General features: G+C 43.7%; 1 protein-coding gene across 1 annotated transcript in view; it reads right to left on the reverse strand.

Moving 5' to 3' along the window:
• Positions 1–3360: 3360 nt before the first annotated feature.
• The window catches only part of tekt3 (tektin 3), a 31624-nt gene continuing 9187 nt past the window's right edge, over positions 3361–25797 (reverse strand). The window contains exons 4-7 of the mRNA XM_046355284.1: positions 18327–18470; positions 14084–14306; positions 3950–4104; positions 3361–3814 (exon numbers count right to left, since the gene is read on the reverse strand). Of these exons, the coding sequence (XP_046211240.1) occupies positions 3598–3814; positions 3950–4104; positions 14084–14306; positions 18327–18470 (739 nt within the window). The 3' untranslated portion in view covers positions 3361–3597. The remainder of the gene's footprint in view (positions 3815–3949; positions 4105–14083; positions 14307–18326; positions 18471–25797) is intronic.

Genomic DNA, 25797 nt, shown 5'->3' on the forward strand with positions numbered 1-25797 from the left:
CTGAGCCCGTCGATGTGGATAGGGGGCTGCTCCCTCTGCTGTTTCCGGAAGTTCACGATCAGCTCCTTTGTTTTGTCGACATTGAGTGAGAGGTTATTTTTCTGCCACCACACTCCCAGGGACCTCCCCTCCTCTTTGTAGGCTGTCTCGTCATTGTTGAGAATCAGGCCTACTACTGTTGTGTTGTCTGCAAACGTGATGATTGAGTTGGAGGCGTGCGTGGCCACTCAGTTATGGGTGAACAGGGAGTACAGGAGGGGTCTGAGCACGCACCCTTCACCACCAGGGGGCGGCCCATCAGGAAGTCCAGGACCCAATTGCACAGGGCGGGATTCAGACCAAGGGCTCCGAGCATAGTGATGAGTTTGGAGGGTACTATGGTGTTGAATGCTAAGCTATAGTCAATGAACAGCAATCTTAAATAGATATTCCTCTTGTCCAGATGGAATAGGGCAGTGTGCAGTGTGATGGCGATTGCATCGTCTGTGGATCTGTTGGGGCGGTAAGCAAGTTGAAGTGGGTCTAGGGTGGCAGGTAAAGTAGAGGTGATATGATCCTTAACTAGCCTCTCAAAGGACTTCATGATGACAGAAGTGAGTGCTACAGGGTAATGCCTTTCTCTGTGTGTTATCGTATGTGTCTGGAAAACTATTACAACAATCCATCACCGCCCAATGCTGGACTATAAAGACATCAGGAAGAGGATGAGAATGAAAGGGGAGAAGAGGGGGATAGGTATAATCTATACAGGGAGAAGGAGAAGATGGGTGGATGTACTATATACACAGCTCCACCATTGTGTCAAATTATTTATATACCACCAGTAAAGGCAATCAAATATAAATCTCACTCACTGAATGGTTTAAAAATAACGGTATACCAAGCAGCCTGGAAGTAATTAAAAAAATGGCCACCTGTGTCAGTTTCACTTGAACTTTTAGTGTTTTTCCAGGGCCAGAGCTTTCTTTCAAACAGTAGTAAAACCACCACCAGTGAGTGTCAATGGCTCACAAAGGTATCATCCAGGCTAGTTATTGACTCTGACAGATCAGAGGTTGACTAAGTAACCCTCCAGAGGCCTATATATTTGTTCTAGCCTCTCTGCTACAGGAGCTAATCCTGTGTGTTTGTTTGGAGATTACTGCCACATCTGCTGCTCGCCCAGAACCACTGTTTGGTTTCCATGGACTGTCAGACCAATAGGGCTGTCCCCTAACCTGAGTCCCAGACCTTATAATATATTGTCGTGATAATGTTCCACCATAGACTTAGATAGAAATCACATCATTGTATCTGTCCCATTATGGCATATGTTAGAGCATGCGCCATTGAGGCTATCTACATTTTGGAAGTAGTCAATGTTTTTCTTGTACTACATATATGAGTTGGCAAACAACCTGAAATGGTATATACTGCCACTGGTAGTGTGTTGTTTGAAAAGGTACAAAGCCAAAGTTACCGATTTACTGCCACCTGCAGTCATGGAATGTTTACTCACAAGTATAATTCATTGGCTGATCTCTCCTGATGACCTGGACAAAATGATTTAATCATTCCTTCACCTAAAGGAAGTCACAACCAGTTGACGACTCCAAAATGGTGAACGTCCTCAATGGCGGTGCTCATGCTAAAACAAGCTTTTGTGCACTAGAGTCCTCTATCATTCTCTATTGCCAAGCCACGCCCATCTGACTATTACTGCTCTGGTCTGGTTCCTCAGCGTAGGAAGAACCAGGCCAGAGCAGTATAGCGCAGATTGGCTTGGCTGGAACCATGCTAGAAAGGAAAATGTGAAAAGCGGAGCCAGAATAGTACAGGTCAGGTCGGTACAATAGCATAGAAAGGATATGCGTTTCCCTATCCCTATATGATGCTCATTGCTATAGGATCCAGGAGTTTTCCCTTGTGCAATGCTCTTGACCAGGAAACATTCTGGGGCTTAGTGTATACAGTACTTCGTCATTGCCCAAGTGTAGCCCACCACTCTTATGGTATACATAAGTGGAGGCTGATGAGGAGAGGACGGCTCATAATAATGTCTGGAACGGAGAAAATTCCACCAATTCCGCTCCATTCATTACCAAGAGCCCGTCCTCCTCAATTAAGGTGCCACCAACCTCCTGTGGTATACATGTACAGTGCATTCGGGAGGTATTCAGACCCCTCCCCTTTTTCCACAATGTTACGCTATTCTAAAATGTATACAGCCTTATTCTAAAATGTATTAAATGTTTTCCTCATCAATCTACACAAAATACCCCATAATTACGAAGTGAAAACAGGTTTTCAGAAATTCCTTATTTATATAAGTATTCAGACTATTTGCTAAGAGACTCGACATTGAGCTCAGGTGCACCCTGTTTACATTGATTATCCTTGAGATGGTTCTACAAATTGATTGGAGTCCACCTGTAGTAAATTCAATTGATTGGACATGATTTGCAAAGGCACACACCTGTCTATATAAGGTCTCACAGTTGACAGTGCATGTCAGCGCAAAAACCAAGCTATAAGGTCGAAGAAAATGTCCGTGGAGCTCCGAGACAGGATTGTGTCGAGGCACAGATCTAGGGAAGGGTACCAAAACATTTCTGCAGCATTGAAGGTCCCCAAGAATACAGTGGCCTCCATCATTATTAAATGGAAGAAGTTTGGAACCACCAGGACTCTTTCTAAAGCTGTCCGCCTGGCCAAACTGAGCAATTGGGGGAGAAGGGCCTTTGTCAGGCAGGTGACCAAGAACTCGATGTCACTCTGACAGAGCTCCAGAGTTCCTCTGTGGAGATGGGAGAACCTTCCAGAAGGACAACCATCTCTGCAGCAACAATCGGGCCTTTATGGTAGAGTGGCCAGACGTGAAGCCACTACTCATTAAAAGGCACGACACCCCTCTTGGAAACAAGATTCTCTAGTCTGATGAAACCAAGATTGAACTATTTGACCTGAATGCCAAGCGTCACATCTGAAGTAAACCTGGCACCGTCCCTACAGTGAAGTATGGTGGTGGCAGCATCATGCTGTGGGGATGTTTTTCAGTGGCAAGGACTGGGAGACTAGTAAAGATAGAGGGAAAGATGAACCGAGCAAAGTACAGAAAGAGCATTGATGAAAACCTGCTCCAGTCCTCAGAATGGGGCGAAGATTAACTTTCCAACAGGACAACAACCCTAAGCACACAGCCAAGACAATGCAGAAGTGGCGTCGGGACAGCAAGGGCAGGGACTTGAACCCAATCTAACATCTCTGGAGAGACCTGAAAATAGCTGTGCAACGGCGCTCCCCATCCAATCTGACAGTGCTTGAGATGATCTGCTGAGAAGAATAGGAGAAACTCCCCAAATACAGCTGTGCCAAGCTTGTAGCATCATACCCAAGAAGATTCAAGGCTGTAGTCGTGGCCAAAGTACTAAGTAATGGGTCTGAATACTTTTGTAAATGTGATATATCAGTTTTTGTTTTTGATAAATTAGAAAAAATATCAAAAAATCTGCTTTGTCATTATGGGATATTGTGTGTAGATTGATGAGGGAATTTTTAAAAAAGGCTGTAAAAGTCAAGGGGTCTGAATAATTTCCGAATGCACTGTATGTGATGGCTTTAGGTGTATCCCACCAGGCGTGGGGTGCTGGGGAAGCTCTTCCTTATGCCCATGCACTTCTCCTGATCCAGGAACAAGGAGTTAGCCTTGATGGATAGGTCATGCTCCAGGGCAGCCTTGGTCTTCACCAGCTTCTGCAGGGTGTTCTCTGCCTCCATCAGTCTCTCACGCAGCTTGTGGATGGTGTCCTCTATCTCCCTCACTTCTCCCACCAGTCTGGAAATAGCGATAAGGATAGGGACAAGACAAAACGGAGGAGAAGAGGTAAATGGCAGAGAAGGAAGGGAATGTACCTGTAAAACGTCCTCATTTTACAGGCTATAAAATACCCACAACATGTTCGAGCCCTACCTGTGGTGTGGGTTGTCCCTGCAGAGCTCCACGTTGGGCCTGCGTGTCCTCTCGTCCAGCCTGGTCTGGGCCACCTTCAGGGGGCATTCCTTGTCCCTCAGAGCCTTCTTCAGGCTCTCTATCAGCAGCTCTGTCTGGAAGATTTCCTGGAGGGTCTGCCAGTAGAAACAGGCGAGAGGGATAGTGAGATAATCCAGGGAGTAAGGAAACATAGGAATTTAAGTGGTCAGGAATGGAGCAGTTCTAGCGGTTGAAATGGCGCTGTTACAACCAGTTTACAAACGGAACTGTCTATAATGCTATGGACGTCATTGCAACCAGTTTTGCCTGCTGTGTAAGGGTTTGAGGTAAAGAGTTCTAGGAAACTCAAAGAACTTGTTTATTTACACCACACTGTTAGATGATGTGAAATGTATAGTACAGATGCAGGTGTCTGAAAAAGCAAAAACTCACACCAAATGTAACTGTAGATCAAATCAGATTAACACTGTACTGTACAGTACTTTCCTCCTTCTCATCCCACCATCACATTATCATGTTATCTCATTCCCCTGAATCACTCAACCACTCCTCAGAACCATCCCTGGCTGACTGACTGGCTGAGTGGCGTTATTAAAGACTGTGTGCCTCACATCATAGCTGCTGTCAATGGATAAACCCAGAGAACAGCTGAGGTGGATAGAGCCCTGCAACATCCAATTAACCGTTCGACAACAATGGGCTCCAGTGTCTACTACTCCACTACCAAGGGTATGTATCAGTGGAAAGTGTTGAACACAGGCAATGCAAGATAAATCTATTTTTGGTGTCCTTCTTTTGACAAGACTATTTAGCCTAGCAGTAACAAAGTTTGGTGAATTAGTTTGCATGCCTGGGTTCCATAACACGATTACAGTAAAAATAAGGCCTAGACCAGTGAAGAGGGTGATCACTCCACCAAACTCACATGTCTCTGCCCATCAAACGCTGATCTTGTGAGACACAAGTAAAAGGGGCTGAAAGGAGTTTTATTTTTCTCCTCATTGAACAGTGAAAGCAGTGTGATAGGATTAAACCTTTGTTTTCCATTATCATGAAAGATGTCACGTGAAAATGCAATAGACCCTTGAATAGTTTGTTTACAACCCTGGAGAAAAAATGGCATAGACCAGCATAGGCTGGTGACCAGCCTTCGTTGTGTTTTCGCTAGTGATGGAAAACCGAGGCTGTCTGAAGACTTCGAGACTTTCATCAAATTGTCCCGAAAAACAGTTCATTACTCAGCGCTTCATTATCTGTTCACATTGCACATGAGTGACATTTGCCGTTCAACAATAAATAGCAGCCTGTGACTTTCAGATAGACATTTTTTTCCTCCACTGTTTTCATCAAAATTCTGTGGCGCAGCAGTAAGTTATTGACTTTCGCAACCTATAATCAGTTGGAATAACAGGTTTGCATACATCATGCATCATTTTCTTGCCTTGAAGTTGACTATTTTTCAAAAACAGAATTTCCGGCATTATTTAGGATGCTTAACACAGAAGCGTATACTATACTAAATAAAACAAATGATTTTAACAACAGTGTGGTTTCACATAAAACAATTTTCAAAATAGTGTGCCTTCAACAGGATTCGACATCATACCCTCATTCCCCTGAGTATTCCATTGTCGACCTGCTAAGCTACTGTACCAGTCGGATGAAACGTTTTGTACAAAATCCCAAACGTTTTATAGTCCCGTACCCCTTCAAACATTCAACCTCCAGCTGCGTACCCCCTCTAGCACCAGGGTCACCGCACTCTCAAATTATTATTTTTTTTGCCATCATTGTAAGCCTGCCACACACACACACTATACAATACATTTATTAAACATTAGAATGTGTGAATTTTTTTATCACAACCCTGCTTGTGGGAAGTGACAAAGAGCTCTTATAGGACCAGGGCACAAATAATAATATAATAATAATCAATCATTTTGCTCTTTATTTAACCATCTTACATATAAAACCTTATTTGTTCATCTAAAATTGTGAATAACTCACCACAGGTTAATTAGAAGGGTGTAATTTAAAGGATGCACATAACTCTGCAATATTGGGTTATATTGGAGAGAGTCTCAGTCTTAAATCATTTTCCACACAGTCTGTGCCAGTATTTAGTTTTCATGCTAGCGAGGCCCGAGAATACACTCTCACATAGGTACAAAGGGCATCAATGTCTTAACAGCGCGATTTGCCAAGGCAGGATCCTCTGAGCGCAGCCCAATCCAGAAATATGGCAGTGGCTTCTGATTAAATTACATTTTCACAGTATGCTTGCTGCAATTTTGATGAGACTCTCTTCATCAGATATCGGTAAGTGAACTGGAGGCAGGACATGAAATTGATAATGAATCCATTTGTTTGAGTCATCCGTTTTGGGAAAGCACCTGCATAATTGCGCACCCAACTCACTCAGGTGCTTCACTATATCACATTTGACATTGCCCGCAAGATTGAGTTTATTTGCACACAGAAAAAAAAATGATGGAAAGACCTGTGTGTTGTCCTTGTTAATGCAGACAGAGAAGAGCTCCAATTTCTTCATCATAGCCTCAGTTTTGTCCCGCACATTGAATACAGTTGTGGAGAGTCCCTGTAATCCTAGATTCAGATCATTCAGGTGAGAAAAGACATCACCCAGATAGGCTAGTCGTGTGAGAAACTTATCATCATGCAAGCGGTCAGACAAGGGAAAATGATGGTCAGTAAAGAACATTTTAAACTTGTCTCTCCATTTAAAAGAAAACATGTCAATACTTTGCCCCTTAACAACCAACGCACTTATGTATGTTGTAAAAGCATTACATGGTCACTGCCCATATCATTGCATAGTGCAGAAAATACAAGAGAGTTCAGGGGCCTTGCTTTAACAAAGTTAACCATTTTCACTGTAGTGTCCAAAACGTCTTTCAAGCTGTCAGGCATTCCCTTGGCAGCAAGAGCCTCTCGGTGAATGCTGCAGTGTACCCAAGTGGTGTCTGGAGCAACTGCTTGCACACGTGTTACCACTCCACTATGTCTCACTGTCATGGATTTTGCACCATCAGTACAGATACCAACACATCTTGACCACCAAAATCCATTTTATGTCACAAAGCTATCCAGTACTTTAAAAATAATTGAAGAATTAAGTCCTCCACAATAGTATGGGGCTTGCCTGTCCTAGCCACTCAGTAGCTCACCATATAAGACACTTCTAGCCCCTTCTTATTAATAGTATCTGTTGCTTTTATACATGACTTACTACTCGAAAGTCATCTTAATTCTCTTATTTTTCAAATTGGCATGTTTTGTTTCAAAATGTCTGTGCAAGAGTGAAGGTTTCATTGAGTTGTGAGATAGTGCTTTTGTGGCTGAGGAAAGGCACTACTCCCAACATAAGTGAACTCCAAAACAATGTAGTTCTCATCATATTTGTGCCTCTTCTATGGTCCAGGTGCAGGTGTAGTACTGCTGGTATGTGTCTCTATGGACGCGGGCCTTACTTTTTTTCTTCCAATTCTTAATTTTCGCGCAAACGGAATGAGCAGCAGCTATGTTTGGCTACATACTGACCGTTAGTGGAATTCCCGCGAGATGGTAATCGTTCATGTGATTGGATGTTCATTATTTTACTAGGCTACCTGTATTTGACATCGTGTTGTTATTTCACTTCAACACTAGATGGTTTAATGGTATTTTTGACAGTGAAACGAGGCGAGAAAAAAAACTGCCCCAGATGTATAGCCCCTTTGGAAAATATAAATGGACTGTTTGAAAATGTGAAGATTTTTTTCTTTAAAAAAAAAATACAAAATAAGTTTTATTTAAAAAAATGTGAATCACATTTTTATTTGGCGTACCCCGACGGCATTGCGCGTACACCTGAGGGGAATACCTGATCTACACTGATTGATGTGGATTTAACAAGTGACATCGGTTCACGGGCAGTGCAAGCATATTTATGTTCGGGAGAAAGTAAATGCAAAACATTATTGAATTCAAATGATCTGTTTACAGGTCCATAGCAATTTGTTATTATTTTTGCGTTTCAGAAACGATCAGATACAGCAAATGTCAGCAAATATTCTGTTAACACTGCTAAAGACATTTGATCAAGTTTACCATTTATATTTCCCTTAGATGTACTGTCTTGGCCTAATTCCAATACCTACAAAGTAGACGGCAAATAAGGGTGTTATTGTCACCATAAAAGGTGACAATTCAGGCAGAGTTATAATGCTCCTTCACATTTGCACAGTTTTACATCAGGTTTTTTGTATTTTATTAGGATCCCCATTAGCTGTTGCGCAAGCAGCAGCTACTTTTTCTGGGGTCCACTCAAAACATGAAACATTAAGAAACAAGAATAGCTCAAGGACAGAAGTACATACATGTTAAAAAGTCTCACATAGCCTACATATCAATACATACACACAAAATATATAGGTAAATTAGGGGAGAGGCTTTGTGCCGTGACGTGTTGCTTTATGTTTAAAAAAGAACAGGTTTGCTGTTCATTTGAGCAATATGAGATGTATGGGAGTTTTACGTGATAATGGCTCCATATAATACTGTACGCTTTCTTGAATTTGTTCTGGATTTGGGGAATGTAAAAAGACCCTTAGTGGCATGTCTGGTGGGGTAAGTGTGTGTGTCAGAGCTGTGTGTAAGTTGGCTGTGCAAACCATTTGGAATTTGAAACACATTCATTCACATGTCTTATAAAAATAAGTGATGCAGTCAGTCTCTCCTCAACTTTTAGCCAAGAGAGACTGGCATGCATAGAATGCACATTTGATTACAATGTAAGACGTGCCGCTCTGTTCTGGGCCAGCTGCAGTTTAACTAGGTCTTTCTTTGCAGCACTTGACTACATGATTGGACAATAGTCAAGATAAGACAAAACTAGAGGACAGTATGACTCAAAATAGCAGAGCATCTCTTTATTATGGACAGACCTCTTCCCCATCTTTACAACCATTGAATCTACAGTATATGTTTTTACCACGACTCCATAACTTGTTCAACATTATCAGGTTCAGCTGAGGTTAGGGTCAGAGTTTAGGGAATGATTTGCACCAAATATAATGGTCTTAGTTTTAGAGTTTAGGGAATGATTTGCACCAAATATAATGGTCTTAGTTTTAGAGTTTATCACTGGACACCCATTCCAAAACGGACTGTATAACTCCTTGTAAAGGGTTTTAATGTCTTCATTAGCTGTGGTTGCTGACATGTATATGGTTGAATCATCAGCATACAAGGACACACAAGCTGTGTTTAATGCAAGTGGCAGGTCATTGGTAGAAATAGAATAGTAGAGGACCTAGAGAGCTGCAATATGGCAGAGGTTGAAAAGCCATAAAACTATGAAATAACACATATGGAATCATGTAGTAACCAAAAAAGTGTTAAACAAATTAAAATATGTATATTTTATATTTGAGATCCTTGAAAGTAGCCACACTTTGCCTTGATGACAGGTTTGCACACTCTTGGCATTCTCTAAACCAGCTTCAATAGGTAGACACTTGGAATGCTTTTCAATTAACAGGTGTGCCTTGTTAAAGGTTCTTTTGAGAAATGTTGTTTCTTTTAAAGATTAAGATTTAAAGAACTTTTAAAGATTCTATGGTGTTATGGTGAAACTGGCTCTCATGAGGACCGCCACAGAAAAGGAAGACCCAGAGTTACCTCTGCTGCAGAGGATAAGTTCATTAGAGATTGCCGCCTCAGAAATTGCAGACCAAATAAATGCTGCACAGAGTTCAAGTAACAGACACATTAAAATATCATATTTTCTGAGGAGACTGCATGAATCAGGCCTTCATGGTTGAAATGCTGCAAATAAACCACTACTAAAGGACACCAATAATAAGAAGAGACTTGCTTGGTCCAAGAAACACGAGCAATGTACATTAGACCTGTGGAAATTTGTGAAAATTTGAGATTTTTGGTTCCAACTGCAGTGTCTTTGTGTGACGCAGAGTAGGTGAACGGATGCTCTCCGTATGTGTGGTTCCCACCGTGAAGCATGGAGGAGGAGTTGTGATGGTGTGGGGATGCTTTGCTGGTGACACTAAGTGATTTATTTAAAATTCAAGGAACACTTAACCAGCATGGCTACCACAGCATTCTGCAACAATATCATTTGTTTTTCAAGAGGATAATGACCCAACACACCTCTAGGCTGTGTAAGGGCTATTTGACCAAGAAGGAGAGTGATGGAGTGCTGCATCAGATCACCCAACCTCAACCCATTTGAACTGGTCTGGGATAAGTTGGACCACAGAGTGAAGGAACAAGTTTTCAGCATATGTGGGAACTCCTTCAAGACTGTTCCAGGTGAAGCTGGTTGAGCGAATGCCACTAGTGTGCAAAGCTGTCATCAAGGCAATGGGTGGCTACTTTGAAGAATCTAAAATATATGTTGATTTGTTTAACACTTTTTTGGTTACTACATGATTCCATATGTGTTATTTCATAGTTTTGATGTCTTCACTATTATTCTACAATGCAGAAAATAGTAAAAGTAAAGAAAAACCCTTGAATGAGTAGGTGTGTCCAAACTTTTTAATGGTACTGTATGTAAATTTGATATTTCTGAATTTGATTTTCAATAAAATAGCAAAAATGTCTAAAATCATGTTTTCAATTTGTGATAATGGGGTATTGTGTGTAGATAGGTAAAACATATATATTGATTCCATTTTTAATTTAGGCTGTAACACAACAAAATGTGGAATAAGTCAAGGGGTATGAATAATTTCTGAAGGCACTGTATCTAGCTATATAAACCACAACCCTCTGCAAAAACGCCTGTTCCGATATTATTTACGAGGCAGTACTTATTTGAATTAGGTAAGAGAATATCATGTTACTATCGTTGTATTAAAATGAGAGTTAAGGCAATTTCTCCTTGTTCCGTTAATAATGAATCCAAGGTGTTTCACATGGGGAGGGGACGAGTAACTTTATGTTTAAACTTTATCAATGTTGAAGCAACAGTCAAAACACACCAAGGCTGGTTTAGCAGCTTGATCAGCTAGACCATGCTGGTCAGCCAGCAGAACCAGCTAGACCATGCTGGTCAGACAAGCTAGACCATGCTAGACCATGCACACACATGCTGCAGTGTTGTGTTCAAGACCACCTAAAGCGAAACCGATTCAAGGCCAAGATCGGAGCCAAATGAATCCGTGTCAAGACCAAGGCCGGAGGGGGGCGAGACCGAGTCATAACCGAGACCGGGAGGGGGACAAGAGGTCCGAGACTGTATCGAGACAGAGACAAGACAGAGAAAGAAAAATGTGAGTCCAATTAAAGACCATGATGGTAATTTTGTCAAATCCCCACCATGATAAGAGTTCAAAATGTCCAGTATTTCTGTGTTCATATTTCAGAACAACATATGGATTCTTTAGACATTCAGAATAGTGAATAAATGCAGGCTGAGGGAGAATAGAGCCACTATACAAACTATTACTAACCCAAACACAGTGGAGCACAATGAGCCTTCTACACCTTCAGAGAAGGGCTAAGGATTTATAAAATAATGATTATAATAACATAATAATAATGATAATTAGATTATTATTTTCAATTAAATTCTGATTTAATCCCTTCAGTTTTGTTAGAAAGGACAGGGTTCATTTAGAAGATAAATCAAATCCAATCAGGATTTTTCCTTGCTGGTCTTTGGGGAGATAAACCTAGCTAGCTAAATCAGCAATGGGCAAGGCCATCAGAAGCTGTTGCTGTTGTTAATCCTCTCTTTGAAAATAACGTGTGTGTGTGTGTGTGTGTGTGAAACATTGTTGCATTTAAAGTGGAAGCAACAGCACTTTAGCACTTTAGCAACATGAAATCTTATTAAAATGTGTTCATATACACCCCCAGGAAGATTATGACACTTAAAAAAAAGATTCTGACAACATTTGCCAAAAGCCACAATATAGACCTGAATGGATTTCTGCAAACATGTAAACACCACAGGAGTCCTCTTACATTTGGAAACTTTACAATCCTATTGATCAAACAACCATGAAAAGGTAGGCTCTCCCTCCCTCAGTTATGCACATCAATAACAACAAGCTCAACAACTATTCCTAGCCAGAGCAAGATGAGCAAAAATCTAACGAAGGAACATTAGATAAACACTCTCAAACTTTTTCAAATTTGCACTGATAAACGATGGGGAACTGTAGCCTCCTTCTCATCCAATGGTTCTGCAGTCAATCACCACCTTCCGGAGACACCTGAAACCCCACCTCTTTAAGGAATACCTAGGAAGGTTGTAATCCCTCTCACCCCACCCCCTAAGTTTTAGATGCACTATTGTTAAGTGAACTGGATGTCATAAGGTGAATGCACCCAAGCTCACTGGACTTAAATGTAAATGTAAATGTAATGCCTGCAATGAATACTTGCTGGCTCACTGGCTAAAGTTGGCTAGCTGGTTAGCTAGCTACTTCCAATCACAAATGAGAGAACACCTCACTCTGCCATTTTACTCTCCGATGCAGAGCAGATTAGGCTGTTTACATGATATCTAGAGCGTTCTTGACTAACTATTAATTCCCCCCCCCCCTACATTTACTGACACCGGTCATATTCAGCAGTTGTTGCATGTTTGTAAATTCGTAATTTGTTCTGTGCTCTGGCACGCTCAAACAAGAGTACTCTGTAATCGGAGTAGATAGCATATTTGCATTGAAAATTCACTTTGGCTAACTGTATAGCAGTCTGTCAAGTTCTTGCTAGCTAACCAAATGACACCTGCATCTCTGTGTATAGCCACCGAAAAACATTATGAGGGTAAAAAAAAAAATCAATCACTCACCCACACCTCGAATGGCATGACATGACCTTCTCCTAGCAGCTAGCTATCAAGCTAATGTTAGGCTTCGTGTTTTTAGTTTGCTACATAAATATTCTAGCATATTAGCCACGTTATGTCTGACTTCTGATCATTGCCCTTGCTAGTTTGATTGTATTGACATTCCCAGCCTTAGTTACATTTGTCAGTTTTTGTCCAGAATATTGATTAATTGAAACTGAAACAGTGCATCCCGGATGGAGGCAGCAAACAATGTACCAGGCCAGCTGTGATTTACAACCTGATAGCAATATTTTTGGATAATGTTTTGGTGAATTATATTAATCATGCATTGAACTGCATCCATCTATTCTGCCAACAATGTCTTAGTGTACGTCATGGAACGTTGAGTTAAATATAACTTATTTTTGAAACCTCTTATAAAGTTGGTTTTGGAACTGGGAATTTTATATTTTTGACTGATATTCTAATTGTCTGTTTGTTTCATATCTGCAAAGTTATTAACACGCTGTCAGTTCGACTTTAAACTTTATTTCACCGGTTACTTTGTGTGCTTAATTTTTTAAAACAATTAAATCGGAAGTAATAGTTCTACATTTCGATTGGTAAATGCTTAATGGTTGTGTTTTTGTATTCTTATGATTGGAACCTACTGGCTTATTATGTCTGAGTTTATGGAATGTTTATGGACTGCTTATCATTTAACATCATGCTGTGTGTGATTGCTTTCCATTCGCCCTATGCAGTGGTGTAGTGAGTGGTGCCTTGAGAAGTGGGTATACTCTAATTTTGCTTAAAGTTTTCAAATAGCCCGCCCAGTGAAGGAAAGGCACGTTGTGTGGGTAAAATATCCTATTTTTTAAAATGAGTTTTCCTAGACTTTTCCAATTTTCACTCTCAAAATCACACTCTCAAAAATACAATAATTTGATGGGTCTTGAGTACTACAACACTGGCTTGCTGGTCAGACGAGCTTGACCAGCGCTGACCAGTATAGACCAGCATGAACTAGCACGGACCAGCTTGAAATTTATGCTGGTCTATGCTGTTTTTTCAGTAGGAAAATCAATCAAAGACAGCAGTAAAATTTCAGCAATCACCAACTATGGTATGCAGGCAGTTAATAACCCCGTCCTTACTGTCCCCTGGACCTGATGTTGAAGTACTATGATGTTTAACAAGATACACGCAAACTGCATTTCACTGAGTTGAATGGAACTAAACAAAAAAGGGATTAAACATGAAAGACGAGCTTGATGGTCATTGGTCAGGTAATGGTCAGTCACCTTAGCCAGGTGTGTCTGCAGGCTGTTCTTGGCATCGGCGGTCTCTGACATGCGGTTGGTGAAGGCCACGTTGACCGTGTTGAAATGTTTCCACATCTCATTGGACGTGACGTTCAGCAGGATCTCAATAACATCACGCAGCTTGTGGGAAGCCGCCCGCTCGCTCTGGGAGTGAAGGATGTTGTCATCCGTGAACTTTGACCACGAGTCGGGCAGGGAGAGCCTGGTCAAGTGGGTGAGAAATGACAATGGACACAATGGTCAATTAATTGGGATGCCTTTGGAAGGCATGCAGGAGATACACTGGGGTGGATGCAGCTAGAGTTGAATTTGGGATTGGTGCTTTATAGTCAGACAAAATGTGAAGCACCTGTGTCAATACAATCTGAAGGTGATGACCCCTTCTGCTTTACTTCCATATCCAGTCCCGTACTAGTTTAAATGGGATTAAAGATAATATCATCCAATTTGTGGAAATGCAGTCATTAAAGGTAGAATAAAGGTAGCAAAATGAGGATGCTAAGAGCAGCACCGCAGATATTGAGATGAGCGAGATGAAAGACTTCGTTCTCACATTGTCACACACAGTATCTGCACATGTGCAGAGAAGTGTGTGATTTCCATCTGGAACTCGGGGCGTTCCTGCATGTGGGCATTCCTGCATCTGTAGGAACCTCTCTTTATACTTCTCCCGGTCCATTTTTAAGCTAGGGCTCTGGTAACGTTACACAGGAGGGAGGCGGGGGGCAAATGTAAGTAGCTAGCAATCTAGGACACCAATAGACACTATCCTTCTGCCGAGCACTGCCTTCAAGGCGGGTCTGTTAATGTTACAGCAAGGGCAGGTGTACAGCAGGCGGGGGAGAAGGACACTGGGTACTAGCTGGGCCTCCGGTAGTGATGTTATGTTTGATACATGAGCTATGAGGCATGTGTCGAAATCACTAAGCAGTGTACTTCGAAGCAGTGTGCCGATGCCTGTATTACTTTATCAGACACACATGATCAGTGATGTCCAAAGCTTAGTTTCATCAAACAACCACCTGATTGGTTTGGTATTGGTTTGGTAGAAGACAAAAAGGATATGCTCCACATGCGCTACGGAGTGTGGGACGTCATCTATAATAATTTGGATGCTCTAAATTATTTTGACACAAGAGTACACTGTGTTGATCAAAGCCTCGTAATGAGCCTATTTTTGACATGATTGGCTGGAAAACCGCAATGCTTCAGGAAGCTTTGTTTCTCCATCGGAGTACACAGGAGGGGATGACACCGGTAGTTAGCTAGCTAGGACACCGGTAAACCGTGTCTTTTGCCTCCTCTGGCTGTGCTTTCCCACAGTTTTGTTAACGTTACAGTGAGGGAGTCTGTTTATTTATTACTTCACTTCCTCACAGCTTTGATGAAGATAGGGGTGGCATGTATATCTGTTACATCTGCTATACAATAAATCAACAGATTGTACAGTTGAAGTCGGAAGTTTACATTTACATTTACATTTAAGTCATTTAGCAGACGCTCTTATCCAGAGCGACTTACAAATTGGTAAATGACTATTGTAGTTGGAAATGGCAGATTTGTTATGGAATATCTACATTGGCCGTACAGAGGCCCATTATCAGCAACCATCACTCCCGTATTCCAATGGCACGTTGTGTTAGCTAATCCAAGTTTATCATTTTAAAAGGCTAATTGATCATTAGAAAACCCTTTTGCAATTATGTTAGCACAGCTAAAAACTGTTCTTATGATTATAGAGGCAATAAAACTGTCCTTCTTTAGACTAGTTGAGTATCCAGAGCATCAGCATTTGTGGGTTCGTTTGCAGGCTCAAAATGGCCAGAAACAAAGACCTTTCTTCTGAAACTCATCAGTCTATTCTTGTTCTGAGAAATGAAGGCTATTCCATGCGAGAAATTGCCAAGAAACTGAAGATCTCGTACAACGCTGTGCACTACTCCCTTCACAGAACAGCGCAAATGGTCTCTAACCAGAATAGAAATAGGAGTGGGAGGCCCCGGTGCACAACTGAGCAAAAGGACAAGTACATTAGAGTGTCTAGTTTGACAAACAGACACCTCACAAGTCCTCAACTGGCAGCTTTATTAAATAGTATCCTCAAAACACAAGTCTCAACATCAACAGTGAAGAGGTGACTCTGGGATGTGGCCTTCTAGGCAGAGTTGTGAAGAAAAAGCCATATTACATTTACATTTAAGTCATTTAGCAGACGCTCTTATCCAGAGCGACTTACAAATTGGTGCATTCACCTTATGACATCCAGTGGAACAGCCACTTTACAATAGTGCATCTAAATATTTTAAGGGGGGAGGGGGTGAGAAGGATTACTTTATCCTATCCTAAGTATTCCTTAAAGAGGTGGGGTTTCAGGTGTCTCCGGAAGGTGGTGATTGACTCCGCTGTCCTGGCGTCGTGAGGGAGTTTGTTCCACCATTGGGGAGCCAGAGCAGCGAACAGTTTTGACTGGGCTGAGCGGGAACTGTACTTCCTCAGTGGTAGGGAGACGAGCAGGCCAGAGGTGGATGAACGCAGTGCCCTTATTTGGGTGTAGGGCCTGATCAGAGCCTGGAGGTACTGAGGTGCCGTTCCCCTCACAGCTCCGTAGGCAAGCACCATGGTCTTGTAGCGGATGCGAGCTTCAACTGGAAGCCAGTGGAGAGAGCGGAGGAGCGGGGTGACGTGAGAGAACTTGGGAAGGTTGAACACTAGACGGGCTGCGGCGTTCTGGATGAGTTGTAGGGGTTTAATGGCACAGGCAGGGAGCCCAGCCAACAGCGAGTTGCAGTAATCCAGACGGGAGATGACAAGTGCCTGGATTAGGACCTGCGCCACTTCCTGTGTGAGGCAGGGTCGTACTCTGCGGATGTTGTAGAGCATGAACCTACAGGAACGTGCCACCGTCTTGATGTTAGTTGAGAACGACAGGGTGTTGTCCAGGATCACACCAAGGTTCTTAGCGCTCTGGGAGGAGGACACAATGGAGTTGTCAACCGTGATGGCGAGATCATGGAACGGGCAGTCCTTCCCCGGGAGGAAGAGCAGCTCCGTCTTGCCGAAGTTCAGCTTGAGGTGGTGATCCGTCAGTTTACATACACTTAGGTTGGAGTCATTATAACTCGTTTTTCAACCACTCCACAAATTTCTTGTTAACAAACTATAGTTTTGGCAAGTCGGTCAGGACGTCTACTTTGTGCATGACACAAGTCATTTTTCCAACAATTGTTTATAGATAGATTATTTCACTTATAATTCACTGTATCACAATTCCAGTGGGTCAGAAGTTTACATATACTAAGTTGACTGTGCCTTTAAACAGTTTGGCCAAATACATTTAAACTCAGTTTTTCACAATTCCTGACATTTAATCCTAGTATAAATTCCCTGTTTTAGGTCAGTTAGGATCACCAATTTATTTAAAAAATGTGAAATGTCAAAATAATTGTAGAGAGAATGATTTATTTCAGCTTGTATTACTTTCATCACATTCACAGTGAGTCAGAAGTGTACATACACTCAATTAGTATTTGGTAGCATTGCCTTTAAATTGATTCACTTGGGTCAAACATTTCGGGTAGCCTTCCACAAGCTTCCCACAATAAGTTGGGTGAATTTTGGCCCATTCCTCCTGACAGAGCTGGTGTCAGGTTTGTCGGCCTCCTTGCTCGCACACACTTTTCCAGTTCTGCCCACAAATTCTCTATAGGATTGAGGTCAGGACTTTGTGATGGCCACTCCAATACCTTGACTTTGTTGTCCTTAAGCCATTTTTCCCCAACTTTGAAAGTATGCTTGGGGTCATTGTCCATTCGGAAGACCCATTTCCGACCAAGCTTTAACTTCCTTACTGATGTCTTGAGATGTGGCTGCACAATATCCACATAATTTTCTTCCCTCATGATGCCATCTATTTTGCGAAGTGCACCAGTCCTGAAATGAGTTTTAATGACTCCAAACTAAGTGTATGTAAACTTCCGATTTCAACTGTATCTACAATTGTATCTGTTTTTTTTGTGGATTAATTTACTTCTACCAGACGCCTTTTGTTAAAATTTGTAATTATTTTCATTTTTGATAGTTTTCGCGCTTGAAGATCATGAAAATGTTTTACAATTTTCATGGCTGAGGGGGCAATCCCTTTCACAGCATGTACAGTATCTCCCATTTCAATCACAAAGCTGTATAACGTCCACATCTAAAGTAGTGGGTAGGTAGGACTTACGATGGGTCCAGTCTCTCGATCCCTCTGTAGTAGCTGATCCCGTCTGACGCATTCCTGAGATGGTGACACCTATTGTCTATTCTCTGGGCTGTCACCTTGTCACTGAGGTCTCTCTCCAGCTCATGCTGAGCTGCTCGGTTTGACCTGATGGAAGTAACACACACAGAGGCATAGTAACACTTTAACACTTGACGTTACGCCGACAGGTGTAATGTTTTATTATGTTATGAGCATGTATGAGCCGTTGTTATGTGTTATTATAAGACTCATCATTGTAAATATATTTCTATACCTGGAGAGAGACCTTTTTTTCGCTTGCTTTTTCCTGAGTAGGACTATTGGTTAAAATGGCCCCTACACTGCAAATTCTCCAGTGTTAAAAAACAAACAAAACTAACAATGAGAGTGTTAAATTAACACTCTGTGGACCCATATAGATGCTGGAACAGTGTTACGTTAACACAATGCTTAGTGTAAAGCATTATTCAAAAATACCCGAGTGCCTTGCCTTTCGAGTAAATTGTACAGTTACCACCCATGACTGTGGTTTGTTAGTGACAGAGACATCAATGTTGCTTTATCAATTTTCAGTCCAACGTACTTCACCAAGTGAGATCCTAAGCAAATACGTTACCATTAAATAAGTATATTGTTTAAATATATTATTTAACACAATATGGCCTGTTTTAGACAGGCAGCCTAATTCTGATCTTTTTTCACTAATTGTTTTTTTGACCAATCATATCAGCACTGAAAAATAGCTGATGTGAATAGATCTAATGTGATTGGACAAAATACCAATTAGTGGAAAAACGAATTGAGCTGCAGGTATAAACGCCGCCTAGCATACATATTTCATAAGGCCTTATTTTAAGGGGCTAGTTCTACCCTAATAGAGGGGCCTGAAACTAATACACATACACTTTGAACCAAAAATATTCCCATCATCATCATATTTCCAAGCATGCTCTATTACAGGTTGCTTTTTTAAATGGTTTGTTTCAATATCTACAGTGCATTCAGACCTGACATTTCATCAATTTTAGAAAAAGGCTGTCACGTAACAAAATGTGGTCTGGATACTTTCTGCAATGTATGTTTGTGGATGTACATTGATTGATTGATTCATTCATTTATTTTATGTTTTTGGTCACAAGTCCAGGAATGGAGCACTACCGGGTAATCTGAAAAGTCATAGTCAATCAATCAATAATACTGTATAATAATACTTTTAGCAAAACATTTTATTTTCCATATACAATCTGTAGAAACAATGAGAATAGAAAGGTTCAGAACTTTTGTTAAACATCCCAGCTTAGTTGAACAATATATGGCAAATAGAAATCCAATTAGGATGGTGTTATGCTGGTGAATGAGGACCCAAAAGCGACTTAACGAAAACAGAGTCTTTATTCCAGTATAAGACAAAAGTAATAATCCTGGATATAACAAGGAGAAAACAAAACAGGAAAAACTTAAATCCACTCGTAGTAGTGAGGACTGACTGGAGACTCGACCATAGACTGCAGGTTGCTTAGGGAAGGCACCGACCGTAGCAGAATAAGACACCTGCTCACACGCAGCATCTGAAGAAGACAAAACACGACAGGGCGAGACCAGGACACAGAACAGCGAATATCATACAAGGATCCGACAAGGACAGAAGCGGAAAACAAGGGGAGAAATAGGGGCTCTAATCAGAGGGCAAAATAGGGGACAGGTGTGAAAAGAGTAAATGAGTGAGTTAGGAGAATGAGGAACAGCTGGGAGCAGGAACGGAACGATAGAGAGAAGAGAGAGAGGGAGGGGGAGAGAGAGGGATAGAAAGAGGGAACGAACCTAATAAGACCAGCAGGGGGAAACGAACAGAAGGGAAAGCACAAGGACAAGACAATATATGACAAAACATGACAGTACCCCCCCACTCACCGAGCGCCTCCTGGCGCACTCGAGGAGGAACCCTGGCGGCAACGGAGGAAATCATCAATCAGCGAACGGTCCAGCACGTCCCTAGATGGAACCCAACTCCTCTCCTCAGGACCGTAACCCTCCCAATCCACTAAGTACTGGTGACCACGTCCCCGAGAACGCATGTCCATGATCTTTCGTACTTTGTAAATAGGTGCGCCCTCGACAAGGACGGGGGGGGGGAAGACGAACGGGGGCGCGAAGAAAGGGCTTGACACAGGAGACATGGAAGACAGGGTGGATGCGACGAAGATGTCGCGGAAGAAGCAGTCGCACAGCGACAGGATTGACGACCTGGGAGACACGGAACGGACCAATGAACCGCGGAGTCAACTTGCGAGAAGCTGTCGTAAGGGGAAGGTTACGAGTGGAAAGCCACACTCTCTGGCCGTGACAATACCTAGGACTCTTAATCCTACGTTTATTGGCGGCTCTCACAGTCTGCGCCCTGTAACAGCAAAGTGCAGACCTCACCCTCCTCCAAGTGCGCTCACAACGTTGGACAAACGCCTGAGCGGAGGGAACGCTGGACTCGGCGAGCTGGGACGAGAACAGAGGAGGCTGGTACCCCAGACTACTCTGAAACGGAGATAGCCCGGTAGCAGACGAAGGAAGCGAGATGTGAGCGTATTCTGCCCAGGGGAGCTGTTCTGCCCAAGACGCAGGGTTTCTAAAAGAAAGGCTGCGTAATATGCGACCAATCGTCTGATTGGCCCTTTCTGCTTGACCGTTAGACTGGGGATGAAAACCGGAAGAGAGACTGACGGAAGCACCAATCAAACGACAGAATTCCCTCCAAAACTGTGACGTGAATTGCGGACCTCTGTCTGAAACGGCGTCTAACGGGAGGCCATGAATTCTGAACACATTCTCAATGATGATTTGTGCCGTCTCCTTAGCGGAAGGAAGCTTAGCGAGGGGAATGAAATGTGCCGCCTTAGAGAACCTATCGACAACCGTAAGAATCACAGTCTTCCCCGCAGACGAAGGCAGACCGGTAATGAAGTCTAAGGCGATGTGAGACCATGGTCGAGAAGGAATGGGAAGCGGTCTGAGACGACCGGCAGGAGGAGAGTTACCTGACTTAGTCTGCGCGCAGTCCGAACAAGCAGCCACGAAACGGCGCGTGTCACGCTCCTGAGTAGGCCACCAAAACCGCTGGCGAATAGATGCAAGTGTACCCCGAACGCCGGGGTGGCCAGCTAACTTGGCAGAGTGAGCCCACTGAAGAACAGCCAGACGAGTAGAAACAGGAACGAAAAGAAGGTTACTAGGACAAGCGCGCGGCGACGCAGTGTGAGTGAGTGCTTGCTTAACCTGTCTCTCAATTCCCCAGACAGTCAACCCGACAACACGCCCATCAGCGAGTATCCCCTCGGGATCGGTAGAAGCCACAGAAGAACTAAAGAGACGAGATAAGGCATCAGGCTTGGTGTTCTTATTACCCGGGCGATAAGAAATCACGAACTCGAAACGAGCGAAAAACAACGCCCAACGAGCTTGACGTGCATTAAGTCGTTTGGCAGAACGGATGTACTCAAGGTTCTTATGGTCAGTCCAAACGACAAAAGGAACGGTCGCCCTCTCCAACTACTGTCGCCATTCGCCTAGGGCTAAGCGGATGGCGAGCAGTTCGCGGTTACCCACATCATAGTTGCGTTCCGATGGCGACAGGCGATGAGAAAAATAAGCGCAAGGATGGACCTTATCGTCAGACTGGAAGCGCTGGGATAGAATGGCTCCCACGCCCACCTCTGAAGCGTCAACCTCGACAATGAATTGTTTAGTGACGTCAGGAGTAACAAGGATAGGAGCGGACGTAAAACGCTTCTTGAGGAGATCAAAAGCTCCCTGGGCGGAACCGGACCACTTAAAGCACGTCTTGACAGAAGTAAGAGCTGTGAGAGGGGCAGCAACTTGACCGAAATTACGAATGAAACGCCGATAGAAATTAGCGAAACCTAGAAAGCGCTGCAACTCGACACGTGACCTTGGAACGGGCCAATCACTGACAGCCTGGACCTTAGCGGGATCCATCTGAATGCCTTCAGCGGAAATAACAGAACCGAGAAATGTGACAGAGGAGACATGAATGGCGCACTTCTCAGCCTTCACGTAGAGACAATTCTCTAAAAGGCGTTGGAGTACACGTCGAACATGCTGAACATGAATCTCGAGTGACGGTGAAAAAATCAGGATATCGTCAAGGTAGACAAAAACAAAGATGTTCAGCATGTCTCTCAGTACATCATTAAGTAATGCCTGAAAAACAGCTGGAGCATTAGCGAGACCGAACGGCAGAACCCGGTACTCAAAATGCCCTAACGGAGTGTTAAACGCCGTTTTCCACTCGTCCCCCTCTCTGATGCGCACGAGATGGTAAGCGTTACGAAGGTCCAACTTAGTAAAGAACCTGGCTCCCTGCAGAATCTCGAAGGCTGACGACATAAGGGGAAGCTGATAACGATTCTTAATTGTTATGTCATTCAGCCCTCGATAATCCACGCAGGGGCGCAGAGTACCGTCCTTCTTCTTAACAAAAAAACACCCCGCTCCGGCGGGAGAGGAAGAAGGCACTACGGTGCCGGCGTCGAGAGAAACAGACAAATAATCCTCGAGAGCCTTACGTTCGGGAGCCGACAGAGAGTATAGTCTACCCCGAGGGGGAGTGGTCCCCGGAAGGAGATCAATACTACAATCATACGACCGGTGAGGAGGAAGGGAGTTGGCTCTGGACCGACTGAAGACCGTGCGCAGATCATGATATTCCTCCGGCACTCCTGTCAAATCACCAGGTTCCTCCTGAGAAGAGGGGACAGAAGAAACAGGAGGGATAGCAGACATTAAACACTTCACATGACAAGAAACGTTCCAGGATAGGATAGAATTACTAGACCAATTAATAGAAGGATTATGACATACTAGCCAGGGATGACCCAAAACAACAGGTGTAAAAGGTGAACGAAAAATCAAAAAGGAAATGGTCTCACTGTGGTTACCAGATACTGTGAGGGTTAAAGGTAGTGTCTCATATCTGATACTGGGGAGAAGACTACCATCTAAGGCGAACATGGGCGTGGGCTTCTCTAACTGTCTGAGAGGAATGTCATGTTTCCGAGCCCATGCTTCGTCCATAAAACAACCCTCAGCCCCAGAGTCTATCAAGGCACTGCATGAAGCAGCCGAACCGGTCCAGCGTAGATGGACCGACATGGTAGTACAGGATCTTGATGGAGAGACCTGAGTAGTAGCGCTCACCAGTAGCCCTCCGCTTACTGATGAGCTCTGGCTTTTACTGGACATGAATTGACAAAATGTCCAGCAGAACCGCAATAGAGGCAAAGGCGGTTGGTGATCCTCCGTTCCCTCTCCTTAGTCGAGATGCGAATACCTCCCAGCTGCATGGGCTCAGTCTCTGAGCCGGAGGGAGGAGATGGTTGCGATGCGGAGAGGGGGAACACCGTTAACGCGAGCTCTCTTCCACGAGCTCGGTGACGAAGATCTACCCGTCGTTCTATGCGGATGGCGAGTGCAATCAAAGAGTCCACACTGGAAGGAACCTCCCGGGAGAGAATCTCATCCTTAACCTCAGTGTGGAGTCCCTCCAGAAAACGAGCGAGCAGCGCCGGCTCGTTCCAGTCACTAGAGGCAGCAAGAGTGCGAAACTCTATAGAGTAATCCGTTATGGATCGATCACCTTGACATAGGGAAGCCAGGGCCCTAGAAGCCTTCCTACCAAAAACTGAACGATCAAAAACCCGTATCATCTCCTCTTTAAAGTTCAGGTAATTGTTAGAACACTCAGCCCTTGCCTCCCAGATAGCTGTGCCCCACTCTCGAGCCCGACCAGTAAGGAGTGAAATGACGTAAGCAATCCGAGCTGTCTCTCTTGAGTATGTGTTGGGTTGGAGAGAGAACACAATATCACACTGGGTGAGAAAGGAGCGGCACTCAGTGGGCTGCCCAGAGTAACATGGTGGGTTATTAACCCTAGCTTCCGGAGACTCGGAAGACCAGGAAGTAGCTGGTGGCACGAGACGAAGACTCTGAAACTGTCCTGAGAGGTCGGAAACCTGAGCGGCCAGGGTCTCAACGGCATGACGAGCAGCAGACAATTCCTGCTCGTGTCTGCCGAGCATTGCTCCCTGGATCTCGACGGCAGTGTTACAAGAATCCGTAGTCGCTGGGTCCATTCTTGGTCGGATCCTTCTGTTATGCTGGTGAATGAGGACCCAAAAGCGACTTAACGAAAACAGAGTCTTTATTCCAGTATAAGACAAAAGTAATAATCCTGGATATAACAAGGAGAAAACAAAACAGGAAAAACTTAAATCCACTGACTGGAGACTCGACCATAGACTGCAGGTTGCTTAGGGAAGGCACCGACCGTAGCAGACTAAGACACCTGCTCACACGCAGCATCTGAAGAAGACAAAACACGACAGGGCAAGACCAGGACACAGAACAGCGAACATCATACAAGGATCCGACAAGGACAGAAGCGGAAAACAAGGGGAGAAATAGGGGCTCTAATCAGAGGGCAAAATAGGGGACAGGTGTGAAAAGAGTAAATGAGTGAGTTAGGAGAATGAGGAACAGCTGGGAGCAGGAACGGAACGATAGAGAGAAGAGAGAGAGGGAGGGGGAGAGAGAGGGATAGAAAGAGGGAACGAACCTAATAAGACCAGCAGGGGGAAACGAACAGAAGGGAAAGCACAAGGACAAGACAATATATGACAAAACATTACAGATGGTGTTAAGAGATAGATGGGAGGGGTTGAATGGAGCTGAAGTTGGGACTAATAACAGCAAGATAACTAATATAACTAATGTAAAACATACTGTGTCCGTAAAACATATATAGGTTAAGAACTTTTTTGAAAAAAATCACCCACGAAACACACAAAGAATATGGCTGCCTAAATATGGTTCCCAATCAGAGACAACGAAATCACCTGCCTCTGATTAATAACCGCCTCAAGGCAACCATAGACTTTCCTAGACAACCCTACTCAACCACAATCCCAATACCTACTAAAACCCCAATACAAAAACACACCACAAAATAGACCCATGTCACACCCTGGCCTGACCAAATAAAGAAAGAAGACACAAAATACTAAGACCAAGGCATGTCCATGGTGGCGGCTCCGGCTCGGGACGTGGACCCCACTCCAACGCGTCCTATGACCATGGCCTAGTAGTCCCCTTGTAACGCCGCCGACCATGGCCTAGTAGTCCTCACCCAGAACCCCACTGGACTGAGGGGCAGCACGGGACTGAGGGGCAGCTCGGGACTGAGGGGCAGCTCGGGACTGAGGGGAAGCTCAGCACTGAGGGGAAGCTCAGCACTGAGGGGAAGCTCAGCACTGAAAGGAAGCTCAGGCAGGTAGTTGGCTCCGGCAGATCCTGGCTGGCTGGCGGATCTGGAAGAGTCTGGCTGGCTGGCGGATCTGGAAGAGTCTGGAAGTTCATGGCTGACTGGCGGATTCTGGCTGACTGG

This window comes from Oncorhynchus gorbuscha, linkage group LG07, assembly GCF_021184085.1.
Source record: "Oncorhynchus gorbuscha isolate QuinsamMale2020 ecotype Even-year linkage group LG07, OgorEven_v1.0, whole genome shotgun sequence".
NCBI lineage: Eukaryota > Metazoa > Chordata > Actinopteri > Salmoniformes > Salmonidae > Oncorhynchus > Oncorhynchus gorbuscha.